General features: G+C 40.7%; 2 protein-coding genes across 4 annotated transcripts in view; one reads left to right on the forward strand and one right to left on the reverse strand.

Annotated features, from left to right (window-relative positions):
- The window catches only part of FAM161B (FAM161 centrosomal protein B), a 479347-nt gene extending 476125 nt beyond the window's left edge, over positions 1–3222 (reverse strand). The window contains exon 1 of the mRNA XM_044074719.1: positions 3050–3222. The gene's annotated coding sequence lies outside the window, so the exon portion shown is untranslated. The remainder of the gene's footprint in view (positions 1–3049) is intronic.
- Positions 3223–3332: 110 nt separating this feature from the next.
- The window catches only part of COQ6 (coenzyme Q6, monooxygenase), a 340661-nt gene continuing 329122 nt past the window's right edge, over positions 3333–14871 (forward strand). For 2 of the 3 annotated variants that reach the window (XM_044074721.1, XM_044074722.1), the window contains exon 1: positions 3333–3955. In XM_044074721.1, the coding sequence (XP_043930656.1) occupies positions 3751–3955 (205 nt within the window). In that variant the 5' untranslated portion in view covers positions 3333–3750. Of the gene's footprint in view, positions 3956–5192; positions 5284–14871 lie in introns of those variants that run through there. The other variant, XM_044074723.1, reaches the window with a different exon arrangement.

The raw sequence follows: 14871 nt of genomic DNA on the forward strand, positions 1-14871 counted from the left end.
AGCTTCATATAGTCCCACTTCAATTTAAAATCTTGATTATAAAGTGTTTATGTTTATAATACCTAAAAAACTGCAAAAAAGTTTTGCCAAAATTGATAGGTAACGGATCAAGGTGGTTTTGTGAAGGGTAGGCAATCATTTGACAATGTTACCAGAAAAATGATTATCCACAGGGAAGCAGAATGCAAGCAAACACCACTGTTGTTGGTGGGTCTTGATGCAGAGAAAGCAATCATCAGAGAGTAAGCTTGGATTCTATGAGCAGGCAATGGAAGCATTTGCATTCCCTGATGTAATAATAAGCTTAATTAGGAGGACATGTGAGGGATCAGAGGCAAGAATTAAAATGGGAGGGTTCCTCTCTGATAAGTTATGTCTGAACAGTGGAACCAGGCAGGGGTGTCCTCTTTCCCCTTTGTTATTTGCATTGTATTTAGAGCCATTTCAAAGAAAACAAGGGAGTCAGAAATTCAAGGATATAAATGGTATGGTAATTAAGAAAGGTTGGCCTCATTTGCAGATGATATTATTTTGCACCTGATAAAACCAGAAAAGGACATATTAGTGTTGTGGAACATTCTGAGACAGTTTCAAGTGTTTTTGAGATATAAAAATTAACGAAGAATACAACAAAGGCTATAGCTGTACATTATGTACCCACACAAGAACTGGTTCAGCAATACCCACACTTATGGGGGCATTATAAAATTAATTATTTAGGAGTATGGGTTAAAAAGGATTCTGTTATGGCAGCTAAAGATATGTGGGAAGAGACTAAACAAAAGATAATACAAAAACTGAGGAACTAGAAGCTTCTGTTTAACTCATTCCCACCAGTACAGCTCTTTTGAGTGTGTACCTTTAACTCCCACTGGGTGTGGCTTGAACAATTAAAAAATGAAGTTATCATCTTATAGTTCTAACAAATAGTCACTGACAGAGGTCAAATATTAATGCAATTGTGTTTGCCATAATGTATGCTTCAAGATAAAATATTCTGATACCTTGCATGTAGCATGATTTCAGAATTATTAATGCAAATATGAACAAGCATATTTGACGCCTAGAGATGCAGTACGAGGTAACTGCAGAAACGCATGGAGGCGCACTTGGCAGTGAAAATGTTTTTAGCCCCTTTACTTTTTACAGGACAGGCATATTTTTATTAACCAGAAGAGAAGTTATAGACAATAATTAAGAGTTGAAGGATTTTGTCTGGGCGGGGAAGAGGGCAAGGGGCAAGTGGCATTCACTGATTTTCCCTGAAGAACAAGGTAGTTTATGATCACCTAATTTGAAGGGATATCTTAGAGCTACACAGTTAAGGTTCATATACATAACACAAGCAGAAAGCTGTACTTCAAAATGGAAAGGGATGATAATGAAGCGGGGGCTCATTATCATTGCACACTTATGCAACAAGCTTATTGTATGTTTTTTATTTTTTCATATTTTTCCCCTAACAGATTTGTTTGTTTTTCAATTGAATTGTACAGGTTATAGGTCACATTAAAGGTGGGAAAAGTTTTGAAATGATTTATTGTGCTCTCATTTTTTATATCACAAAAACCTGGCATTTTAACAGGGGTGTGTACACTTTTTATATCCACTGTATTTATTTGTTTAAATAATATTGTTTTATATTGTTAAACATTGTTTAATTCAATAATCAGTGCAAAACATCACACATACATTTGAAAATTAGTAATTAACTACTAAAAATGTTTCTTAAATCTAATTTATGTTATCTATTTAAAATTGTTGCTAGAATAAAATTTAATAAATAATCACATAACAATTATAGCACATTACATTTTAAAGAATAAATATTTTAGATGTTTGTATTACATTAACAGAGAACACCAGAGATTGTGATTTAAAAGTTAGAACAGCAGTGCACATGTGCGAAACTACCCTTTCACAGTAACATTTCAAAAGTCACGAAAGAGTACCATCTCAGTCCAGTGTTCTCCATTATCTCCCCCAGTTATTCTCATTAGAAGTACTATATGATCATCCAATCTATAACTAAATGGGATAGGTTATGTTGAGCACAAAATAGAAAATTAGGTAGGGTTAAAATGGCCTGCAAGGGCAGCTAGCCTAGTACTTACCTATGAACCTATAATCGGGTGAAAATGAAGAGTACTGGACCGCACCAGTGTTTTGCATAGCTCTCAGAACATTACGGCAGTTGCATAACATATAGGAGCTGGTGCATATAATTTCAGTCACAACACTCAACTTCTTTGCTAAATAAACTGGGGCAAAGCTAAAAATAATGTGTAGAAACCCCATTACTGTTAATCATACCTCTCAGGTTATCTCTCAAGCTCTAAGTTGTTAGAATAACAGGATTTCTGTTACCATGCATTTTCAAAAGAATATGAAGTCTGAAACTTAGATGTATGTCATTATTTAGTGAATTCAATCCTCAGTGATTCACCAGAAAACCACAAATTTAAGAATAAACCAAAAATGTGAGGCAAAAATCTGAACATTCTGCGAATATCTGGACAGTCCAGAGGTATGGTTCCACAGAGTACACTAGAATTTGCATAACAATGTCACTCGGTATTCTGGATTTGTAGTTACGTGTGGTCCAGTGTTCTTCATTGCTGCCTAATCAGGGACAGTAGAGAGTCATGTTGGTAGCTCTGCTGATGAAGCAATATAATTCAGTATTATTTAACAGTGATATAAATATAATTCTGAACAATGAACGTGTATCAGACCCCTTCAAACATACCTCTCAACCTCTTACAGATATTCTGTACAGTTGACAGATAGGATTTATTCAAAGTGCAATAGTGTGGATTACAGAAACATGCCTCACGATTGCTGTCGCGTCATTGGTTTCCATGACAACCACAAACATTTCTAACACAGAACAGCTACGAGCCTTGATACTCCAAGTCGGCAGACGTCCAAGTAACCCGAAAGCAGTAGGACACCGAAGTGACGTGAATATGGTGCACAGATAATATAAACAAATATTAAGCCATTACTTTAAATAAAATAACAAATACCTAGTAGAGAATATAAATACCTATTAAGTTATTTCTTCGTTGTACCCATCCCCTGACCGCCTTAACCTCCTCAGGGATTTTCATTTCACAGACTTATACCGTCTCTTTACGTCAGTCGGGTACCTCTTTTTCCCACGGTGTTTACACCAAGTAACTCCAACAGTTACCAGGATAGCATCACTTGTTCTCCGTCCGCAAGAAATTTCATGCCCCTCCCCTCTATGTACTGAGTGACACAAACACTTGAAGTACTCCCGCCCACAACTTGTCTCAAGGCGATGTGGACTAACTGAACTGGCGGTGTAGAGCTTGTGATGCAGTCTTTGTTTACTGTACTTCTGTATTGTGTTGTACCTGTATGTGTCGTATCACTTAATCATAAAGGCGAGCACCTCCTTAAATAATTTATGAAGAAAATCTTAAGGGCATGACTTTTTATGACCCGGAAGTGTTATAATGTGTGCTCCCTGTGTGTGATTAAAGTTTTAGTTCTCGTAGGACATGCTGTACGTTGTAAACAGAGAATACAAATGCCGTAAGGACTTCTTTATGTGAAATATATGAAGAAAAATACGAGTGTCTACTTACGAAGTGGAATATCGAGATGTCAAAGTGAGGGGGTTTACAAGAGTCAAGGATAAAGGAGCACAAATACACTTTGGTAGAGTGGATGTAACTAACTGTGAAGAATAATTTAGTTTGCTAAAGATTTAGTGGAGACATGTTTGCTACTGTATTATCTTTAGCATGCAGAGATCTGCAGCTGAAGGGCAGACCTGGGCTACAAACATTGCAAATGACGTCTTCCTTGAGGCGATCATATGGAACTACTGAAAATAATCCAAGTAGTAAAGAAGAGGCTCCCCTCTACGATGTCGTCATTTCCGGAGGGGGAATGGTGGGAAGTTCTATGGCATGTGCTTTAGGTATGGATTTGGTTCATGGTTGGTTCTGCTTTGATTCATAGCTGTCAACTGTCCCTGTTTTTTTTCACAATGTCTCTGATTTTTGCCACAAAGTTTTGGTCATAGCTGTCAACCTTCCCCATTAAAAAATCACCTCGGAGTCGGAACTAGTAGCACTTTCTTATTTTTCACAATTTAAGTTTATAAATACTGCATTCTATGTAGCAAGTAACATGAAAGCTATGCATACTAGTCTTAGTTTATTTAAACAGGTCTGACTTTATGAAGAACATCAGTAAATAGGAGGAGCAAAGATAAATAGAATCATAGATGTTTTGAGATTTGTTTTTGGTCTGCTTCTTTAAAATGTATGTTTTTTTTTTCCTGGCAAATCATTGAGGACTGAAGTCACCAAATAATGACACACGTTTAATTTTCATACTTCATGTTCTTCAGAAAATGAATGATTATATAGAGCCTGTTGTTTTACTAAACGTCTTAATGTGTGCTAATACAAATTATGTGGCGATATTGTACTTGAGGACCTCACCAGATGCGCAGTGGCAAGCCTTGCCCAAAACCCTCCCCGTGCTGTTTCGTAATCGGGCAATAATGAATATGTATTCCCACGAAGAATCCTAATACACTGTCCGGCTTTTAGTACGTGTCTTGTGTTGTCTTCGAGAGCAATTGTTTGTTTCTTATTTTAATATAAACAAAGAAATGTGTATTTATGAAATAAGACATATTTCAGAAACTTCGTTTTGTTCCTGCATCTGGCTGTCTGCAAAGTATATTTTCTAAATTAAATGGTAAACTACATTGTCACTTTTTAAGCTAATGATTTAATCGGGAAATACATTTTTTTGTTCAAACTAAAGTATATAAGCTCACTTCTTATTTTTGTCCTAACCTAGGGTTACCACCAGTTTTTTTTTAGGCTGGGCAGTCCCTTATTTGGGCAGGTGTGTCCTTGTCGGGGAGGGGGATATGAAAATGGCAAGTGTCCTTTTTTTCTAAGTTCCCTTTATTAGTCGACTAAAGCTATTATTTTTATATTTGAATCGCTTACCAACCAACTAAAATTCTAAAAAGAGTGGGCTTTTATTTTAGCAAAAAAGCTATTATTTTTGTATCTGAAACACTTCAAGATGTAACAAGTAACTAAAATTCTTCAAGAGTGTGCTTTTATTTTTAGCAAAAAAAAGTCCATTCATTTGACATGCAGTCATGGTTCATTACGTATGCAGACCTGGTCGTCAATCATTCTCGGCACGCCCACTTCTGCGTGAAACGCAAGGTGAGGCCTTCAAGTACAATATCGCCAATTGTGCTGTGTTAGCAAGCCAGTGAGTATATAAGGCAGTGTTTAAAAATCTGCCCCTGATTTTTGCCTGTTTTGTGTTTTTACTTAACTCAGCAGGTGTTTTTCGGTTGTATCCTGTGCATGATGTATAAAGTTTGATTTAAGGGATATGTGTAGATGTTTGATGAAGATTGCTAGTAAGCTGTAATAATTGCTATTATGTCTCTTTTAAGTCTTTTAAGGCATTTTTTTCAGGATCTATTGCAATTGCTTATTTTGCTCAAGTTGTATTTATATGGGTTTGTGGGTTGAGATTCCACTGAGAAGAAGGAAGAGTAGAAAGGAAAAATGCTCGTGCGTTTTGCTTTATCTTCAAGTCAGTGTGATCTTGGAAATGTACATATGAATAAAGGAGTGGGGTAAAGAGGACATGTTCTTTTGCAGTACATGCTTTTAAGATGGTTTACCTTATCTTGGATTCAGTCATTTATGTTCTGAGGCTAATATTACCTTGCATTTTACATGCAAGCAGTTTTATTTTTAACTCATTAATACCTCAAAGCTGTGGTATGTCACACATCTTTACATGCCATAGCATTCTCTGAAAAATTAGGTTAACAAAGCATAAGTCAAACAGTTAATAAAATATCTTGGGAATAATAAATGCTTTTAAAAGATACAGTCAGCAGTGGCATCATTAAAAAGCCTTCTTTACAGTGATAATCCTATAGTAAACTCCTAAATTGGTTAGAACAACCCCATTGACTAACATATACACTGCTTCTTACCACCAATAAACTTATCCAGAATCCATCTGCTTGTCCAGCACTAAATAAAATTTCACACAACTATGTACCCAGTCAAACTCCGGTCTGTCGACAAACTTGTCAAATCTGCTGTGCATTGTCTGTACTCGTACCGTGTTGCTAAAGCCTTGAATTCCTTATCTGTATCCATCAGATCACTACCCTGCCTCTTATCCTTCAAAACCATTCTGAAACACTTCCTAGTCAAAAGCTAGCTCTGTTCTTGTTTAATACTGGGATAAACTATATCCCTAATGCGAAGAAATACCTGTTCATGCCTTGCATCATCTTACTGTCTCCCTTCTTCACTCACTTCCTTCTATCAATTTCTCTCCCCGGTTTTGTCCCTAATTAATTTATAAGCCTTCTTTTCTCTCACTTCATATTGCAATTCCTGTTTGTATTATGCTAACTTACCTTTAATTTCTATATAAACTGGTTAAAATTTCTATTAACTTTTACATCTTTGTATATAACTTGTATCTATTTTTAACCAATGTTTTCATATCATGTCTAATTTGGTATAATTATTTAAATTGTAGTTATTTTTCATATTATTTTTAAAGACAATAAAATTATTGTTCTTAAAATGTTTTGCAATACTTTGGAGCTTTTCTCCTGGACCTGCACTGAAAATGGGCATATACCCAGTCGGACTTTCCCCGTTATCAAGTGTCAGTAAATAAATAAATAATATTCATTACAGTCCCTGCCATTATATCAGTACTGTAATGTAGTGGAATACCCATAAACACCAAATGTTTTTCTTCTTAAAGATTTCACAAACAATTTTTTTGTATATTGGAAACTGCAACCTAGATGTTTAGTGCCATATCACACTTTTGGTCATCCACACTTGAGGTTTCACTTAACAATGATAAATTCCTTGCTGAGTGTTTATTTGTCAGAATATTTACAGGAGTATGAAACATTAAACTTGTTTGTATAATTAACAAAATAAATATAATTGGATGTCATTTGTCTTTCACCCCACCTCAAATATCAGTTGTTTGACCCTTCAAAATGCAAGCAGGCTTCCAGTCATCACCTGTTTTACACACCACCTATCCACTTTTACTTTTAAAATACTATAGCAGTACTTTCTGCCCATACTTAAAAAGTAAGGTTCAGATACCCCCTAATTCACAACACTCCTGTATAACCTTGAAGATCTCCCCTAGGAATCCAAGATAAAGTAAACTTTCTAAAAAACGTTTATTGCAACAGAACATGCCCCCTGTGCCCCACCCCTTTATTCACATACATACTTTGCCCCACCCCTTTATTCACACACATGCTTTGCCCACCCCTTTATTCACACACATACTTCCAAGATCACAATGACTTGAAGGTAAAGCACTAACGCTTTCATCAGCATCATCAAAGGTTTCACCAGATGCCATGCAATAGTTTGTAACTCACTTGGCTTTGAAAATGTTAATGTCCCTATGGGAATACTGCATATCTTGCTAATTAGTTAGTTACCTCTTTCTTCACCATCATATCTCCAACATTTGCCATCTACCTGAGGAAATTCTTTGGAGTCTGCTTGGAGTATAAAAATACCTATGTAAACCCTTACAGGCAAAAATCCTAAATCTTCTAGATTTTGCTGCATATTTGAGAACCATACAGTTTGTCATGTCATTGTTTCTTTGTGAATTGCTTTTCCAGTCTCTTCCCAATCTTTTCTAACCTCCTGAGATTGATTCCTGTAGTTATCATGCAGTATTTTATATGCTCTGAAAGTTATTCCCTTTTTAACAGTAGGTTCTGTTCTAGATTCAGCTAAACATTTTACCAGTGCATGTCTTTCACTTAGGATTCCCCTATCCATTTCTCATTGCCTATAATCTGATATCAATGCCTGATAGGGAAGGCAGTCTGTAGCCTGCAGGCCAAATTTCTTCTTGGTCTCTTCCCACTCTTACTTTTCCTCTCTAATTATTTGTTCTTAGTACCTTGGTTCCTTTGCCATTTTCCACCAGTACATTTTAGCCCCCCCCCTTTACCCATTCCCTGTACCCCTGATTGCAGTCATCTCCATCATCAGAATCTCCTTTCTCCATTTCTATGTTAGCTTAGTTCTTAGAATACTTTCTCCTACTTTATGAATGTAATATTCTGTACAACTGTTATTTTTCTCCGTAAGGATCTGCATCCAGAATCCCATTTGCTCCTTATTTCTTGAATTTACTCCCTGCTTCATCATCACTGTCTCTTTCCATTTTGAATTGTTGCTTTTTGCTTGTGTTATGTATAAGAGCTTTAACTGTGTCGCTGAAAGTATCCCTTCAAATCAGATAATCCTAAATCATCTTGTTCTATTGGAAGGATCAGCTTATCCCTCTCGACTCTTGTCCTCTTCTCCTCCCAGATAAAATCCTTCAACTCTTTCTTAATTACTATCCATAACTTCTCCTCCGGTTGATAAAAAAATATGCCTGACCTGTGTATAAAACTAAAGGGATTAAGTACATTTTACTGTTTGTACCTTGCTGCCCATATTTATAGACAAAAACTTCCAGTTTCTCAGTTTTTGTGTTATCCTTTATTTTGTCTCTTCCCACATATCCTTAGCTGCGTAACAGAATCCTTTGTAACCCATACTCCTAAATACGTCATTTTATAATGTCCCAGTAAATATGGGTATTACTGAATCAGTTCACGTGTGGGTACCTACTTTAAAGCTACACCTTTTATTTTATCTTCATTAATTTTATATCCCCAAAAAACTTGAAAATGTCACAGAATGTTCCAGAACACTGAGGTGTCCTCTTCTGGTTTTATCAGGTACAAAATAATATCATATCTGATGTTGTAAATCTTTGTTCATTATTTACTATTAGGACTTCGGTTCCGTCCTCTGAACCGATATGGCCTTTTCCAAGCTTGCACCAGCCAAAAACTCTCAGCTAAGACCTACCCATAATGCCTCTCTCCTAGTTACTCCAGATCTCTTTTGCAACTTTCCTTATCAGATGTGCAAGCCACCTCTCTCAAAGCTAAGTAGATAACTGTCATTTTTAAGATAGTTTCTCTTCAAAATTTTTTAGTCAATTTAGCCTTTTCTCACTGTCACCTATAACCTAATCCTATTTAATACCCTTTATCTTGGTAACTTAATTTCTACCATTATTGGTACTGTGTATTTTTTAAATACCATTGTTGGTATTCTCTCACCTTTTTCTCTCCCTTATTTTGTTTTTTCTATAGGAAAGCCTTGTTGCCTTACTATGTCAGACAAAGTTAAGTTGGGGTTTAAACAGTGTGACAAGTGTGGGCGTAAGATGCCTAACTCAGATACACATGCTCATTGTGTCTACTGTTTGGGCGTGGATCATAGTAAAGCTGACTGTGACATTTGTGCTAGTTTTAGTAATGGTACACTAGCAGAATGTAAAAATAAGCTTATTTTAAAAGGTTTAATCAAGACACCTTTTTCGGAGGCTCTATCTAGGTCGGATGTCTCACCTCCTCCAAAGATGGAAAAACGGAGTCACTCGGGTTCCTGCATCTCCATCAGTTACAGAACTGAGTCGGCTCCATGCTTCACTGGCACCCTCGGCACAGACCTCTTCGGCACCGGGCTGTGTATCTTCTCCCTTGGTGCCGTCCATGATATTCACCCCTATTTCGGTTCCAACCTCGACACCACTGACTTGGGTGCCTTCCTTGGTTTCGACATTGGCTCCTATGACTGTACCTGCCTTGGCACCATCCCCGGCCACGGTGCCGACAGTTTCTTTGGCTCTATCGGCTCCAAAACTTGAATATCTGCCAAGGACAAGATACTCTCCAACTTACGATCCCTTTTTGGGGCAGAGGTGTAGCCCCTTTCTAGAAAGATCTGATTCTCCTTCAGCAGCCTCCTTTTAGATCCACTAGGAGTTTTTCTGAATTAGATCTAGTGCAGGTTGTGGACCAGCTTCTGGCAGCTATGGGATTGCCCATTCCAGCTAGACCTTCTGTCCCTCTTGGCTCGGAATCTTTTACTGCATCTTCCCCTGTTTATCCTTCTCTGGCCTCTACCCAGATCCCAGAGATCTCGGTACCGAAGTCCACTCCGGTGCATACTGTCTTGGCTCCGACATCAGTTTTCCCCCTGTCGACACCGACCACCCTTGCTGCATCGGCTCACGTGGAGCCGATGCTCTCTCGCAGTGCTTGGGCCGTCCGTAACTTGGTACCTAGCCCAGCGCCTATTTTCACACTGGCGCCATTTATGTCCATGGCTCTGATGGCTTCCAGTCCTCTCGGAGCTCATCATCTGGAGGTGGGCTCCTCAGGGCGAGGTGTGACCCCTGTTCTGAGGTTGTCCTTCCCAGTTCCGGGCTCCCATCCCTCTTCGGGTGGGCCTGCTGTCCAGGTGATGGAGAGGGTCCTTGACTCTGCAGGCTCACAGTCAGCACCAATGACATCAGTATCAGAACCCCCCAGCATGCACCTCTCCCAACCCTCTATTTCGGGACCCTGGGCACAGGAGTCGAGAGACCCCTCTTTGAAGTGAACCCCTTCTCCGGAATCCTCCTCAAAAGATCCCACTGGGGAGCCACCCTGGAAGAAATGGTGCAAGAGGAAGCACCTTGATCCCCGGAGGAATCTATCACCGAAGACACTGACTGTGATGGGGGGAAGGGTCCCCATGGTTTCCCCCAGACGACGTCTCATTTGGAGACATTTTAGAAATCCTCAACAGTGGGGAGACTGGAAGTCCTCTAACCCTTCTTCTGAGGAATCGGTGTTGTTGCAGGCCTTTCCATGCACAGCCATCTACTTCATGGGTGACCCCACCAACAGATTACCTTGTTAAGCCCCTTGTGCAGTGTGCCTTCTAGGCCCAGGACAATGTAGAACCTGTCCCCCGGAGGCCAGACAAAATTCTGTCTACACCTGAAGACCAGCCCCACTGGTCCAAACAGTTGACAGTTGATTCTATGGTCATGGCGGCCACCAAGAGGGAACTGGCAGAAGATAGTTCCTCTGTCCATCTTCCAAACAGGGAGTCCCGGACCATGGACAGACTAGGGAAGTGGACCTATGCTTCAGCAACCTTCGCCATTCGGTCGCTGAACTATCTGGCACACTTTACTTGCCTCCAGAGAGACCTAATTTCTGAAATGTCTTCCTCTTTGGTGGGGATACTGCCTGACCAGGTGCGTGACATTTTCACCTCGCAGCTAGCGACCCTTGAAATCATCTCCAACTCCTCGATGAGTTTGATATCCCATACGACCGAGGGGGCAGCTCGAGCTGCCACATCAGGCATTGTCATGAGACGTAATGATTGGATGTGGTTGTGTGACTTCACAGACCCCTTTAAATCTTCCTTCGTCAATGCACCTGTGAATGAATCTTGCACTTTTTGGACCCAAAGTATGAGACACACTTGCACGTAGTGAGAAAGACTGAAAGACCTTGTCTGCTGTGGGCATACGTTTTTCCAACCCCCAGAGGTCCTACTCCAGGAACCAGAAGGGAGGAAAAATGTGGTTCAAGAAATTCCAAGGATCTTTTCGTGACACTCGTGGTGAACAATCCCCCCGGGGCAGAGGGGGATACTCATATGGAAGATGCCCCTTTCGGGGTAGAGGGGGTCCATGTAACCAGGGTGCTAGAGATTCTTTCTCCGGCAGACCCTAGTAGCGGCCCGACTGCTTTCCTCTGGAAGCAGTCAGGGGTTGTTTTTCTCTGCACCTACCAGCCTGGCATCTTATTACTACCGATATTTGGGTGCACAGAGTAATATCCAGAGGCTACCAAATACCATTCGATTTAATTCCCTGACCCGTCAAACGAACCCCTGATGTACCGCCCAATCAGAGGGAATTAGCAGCCTTAGAAATAGAAAAGCTGCTTGGAAAGAGTCATCCAACCAGTCCCACCAGACCAGACAGGATCCGGGTTTTACTCGAAGTTCTTTTTAGTGCCAAAAAGACAGGGGACTGTAGACCAATCCTGGATCTCAGCCTATTGAACAAATTTATCAAACCTCAAAAATTCCAGATGGTCATGGTACAGTCCATTCTTCCCTTCCTATGGAGGGACAACTGGATGTGCTCTATAGACCTCCAGGACGCATACTACCACATAAAGATGGATCACCACTCCCTGAGGTTTGTCCTCTTCTGGCTGGGAGCCAGTCACTACCAATTCAGGGCACTGCCATTCGGTCTTGCAACAGCCCCCAGCGTGTTCAACAAATGTATGGCAGTTGTTGCTCATCTTCGACTACAAGGATTCCAGGTGTTTCCGTATCTAGATGATTGGCTCCTTACCGCTCCGACTAGGAATCTTTTAGTCCGCAGCCTCTCTTACACTCAAGGTCTCACTCTCCTCTTGAGGATTACAATCAACAAGGACAAATCTCAAATGCCCCCACCGAAGACACTGGAATTTATTGAAGCGGTCTTCAACACAACATCCTGTCAAGCTTCTCTCCCCCCCCCTCACAGGCTTTCGAAAATAAGACACCAAATCCAAGACCTTCTTCCTCAGACCTATGTACCAACATGTCTTGTACTGCAACTCTTAGGCTCCATGGCAGCTGCCATTACTTTACTACCACTGGCGAGGCTGTACATGAGAATCCTGCAGTGGCTCCTTTCTGCACAATGGTTGTTTCTAACTCACCCACTCGTTCTACATGATACTTCTTACAAACCATTGCAAGAAAGACATGCTATGGTGGATGATGCCATAAACGAATCTTTGGTGTCGACCGTTCTGTCTTCCCCAGCCCATGGCCACGGTGACCAAGGATGCTTCCCTGTTGGGGGGCATTTCCAGGGAAAGACTGTCTAAGGTACCTGGTCCCCCATGGAGGCCAATTTGCACATAAATGTCCTGGAACTGAGGGCAGTTCTCTTAGCATTACAAGCATTCCTTGCATCCCCTCCCTCTGGGACCATTGCAATTCAGTCAGACAACATGTCAGTCGTTTGGTATATCAACAAGCAAGGCGGAACCAGGTCTTACTCACTGTGTTGGGAAGCCATGAGGATTTGGCACTGGGCGATAGCTTCCAACTGCTTTCTTATAGCAATGCACATTCCAGGGAGTTCCAACCTTATTGCAGACAATCTGAGCAGGAACATCCTGATGCCTCACGAGTGGTCCCTCAACCCTGTAACAGCAGATTGGATCTTCCAACACTGGGGCAAGCCTTGCTGCAATCTGTTTGCTTACCCCATAAACTACAAATGCAGAAGCTACTTTGCCTTGATCCCCCTCAGGGGGAACCCCCGAGGGAGGCTTTAACGCATGATTGCCCCCCCCCCCGTTTCCCTTTATTCCAGAATTTCTCCAGATAGCTCAGAGGTAGAGAAGCAAAGTGATCCTCATTGCCCCCTACTGGCCCCATCAAGTCTGGTTCCCATTTCTATGACCTCATCTGATTCACAGCCCATGGATCCTGGATCATTCCCAAGACCTGCCATCTCATCCTCGGGGACTGATTCATCCGAACCTCCACAGTCTCAAGCTCACAGCTTGGTACCTCCACTTACAATGATTGCCAGGCTGCCTGACATTCCATCTCCTGTTCGTGAAATTCTTCTGGCTTCACGCAAACCTTCCACCAGGAAAGTTTATTCTAGTAAATGGACTAGGTTCTCTGTTTGGGCCAAAGATCAGAACATAGACCCTTTCTATATGCCTATTCAGAAGATCCTACAGTACCTGACTACTCTTTTACATGCAGGAGCCTCAGCATCAATGATCACTGTACATTTAGCAGCTATCGCCAATTTTCCTAATGGACATGATAATTCTTCGATTGTGTCACACCGCCTATGCAAGACATTTTTGAAATGAATATTACATGTTAAACCTCTGGTCATGCCTCCCTTAGAACCCTGGGACTTGACTTTGGTACCTCAGTCTCTCACAGGTCATCCTTTCGAGCCCTTTGATTCATGTGATTTAAAATTTTTGTCATGGAAGACCTTACTTCTAGTAACACTTAAGCGAGAAGAGTATCTGAGCTGCAGGCCTTGAATGTCAAGAGTCCTTACTTGATCTTCCACATCGATAGGGTGACCTCGTACTGACCCTTCTTTCTTGCCCAAGGTCATTTCTGGATTTTCCATTAACCAATCTATTGACCTGCTGGTTTTCTTCCCTCAGCATTCTAATAGAGGGGAGTACCTTCTGCACACCCTTGATGTGCATTGGCACTTTGTTGTTATTTGGACAAGACTAAATCTCTCAGAAAAACAGATCAGTTGTTTGTGGCCTTTGCAGGTCCCAGATTGGGTAAACCTGTTTCCAAAGTGACTTTATCCTCCTGGCTTAGAAATGTCATTACCTTTATCTACCAACAGAATAAGCTATCCTTTAAATAAAATAATCCTTACCTTCCAGAATAAAGGCTCATTCTACCAGATCTATGGCTGCTTTTGTAGCATTTCATTCCAGAGCCCCTCTGGATGTTATCTGCGCAGCAGCCACTTGGGCAAGACCTCATACATTTATCTCTCATTACAAATTGGATTTGGCCTCCAGGGGACGAGCATCTTTTGGTTCTATGGTGCTCAGGAATATCCTTCCTTAGTACCACCCAGGACTCAAGTAGCTGGGGACTCGGTCCTAATAGTAATTAATGAACAAAGATTGACAACATCGGATAAAAAAGTTATGTCTTACCATAACGTTCCATCTGTGTTGTAAGGTATTTGCTCAAACAGAGCCTTCTACTATTTTTCTATTACTACGTCTATTATATAGGGGCGGGCAAACGCGATCTGGAGTAACTAGGAGAGGGGCATTATGGGTAGGTCTTAGCTGAGAGTTTTTGGCTGGTGCAAGCTTGGAAGTCCGAATAG

The sequence above is a fragment of the Protopterus annectens genome, chromosome 6.part0 (genome assembly GCF_019279795.1).
Source record: "Protopterus annectens isolate FY-2018-M chromosome 6.part0, PAN1.0, whole genome shotgun sequence".
Taxonomy (NCBI): Eukaryota; Metazoa; Chordata; order Ceratodontiformes; family Protopteridae; genus Protopterus; species Protopterus annectens.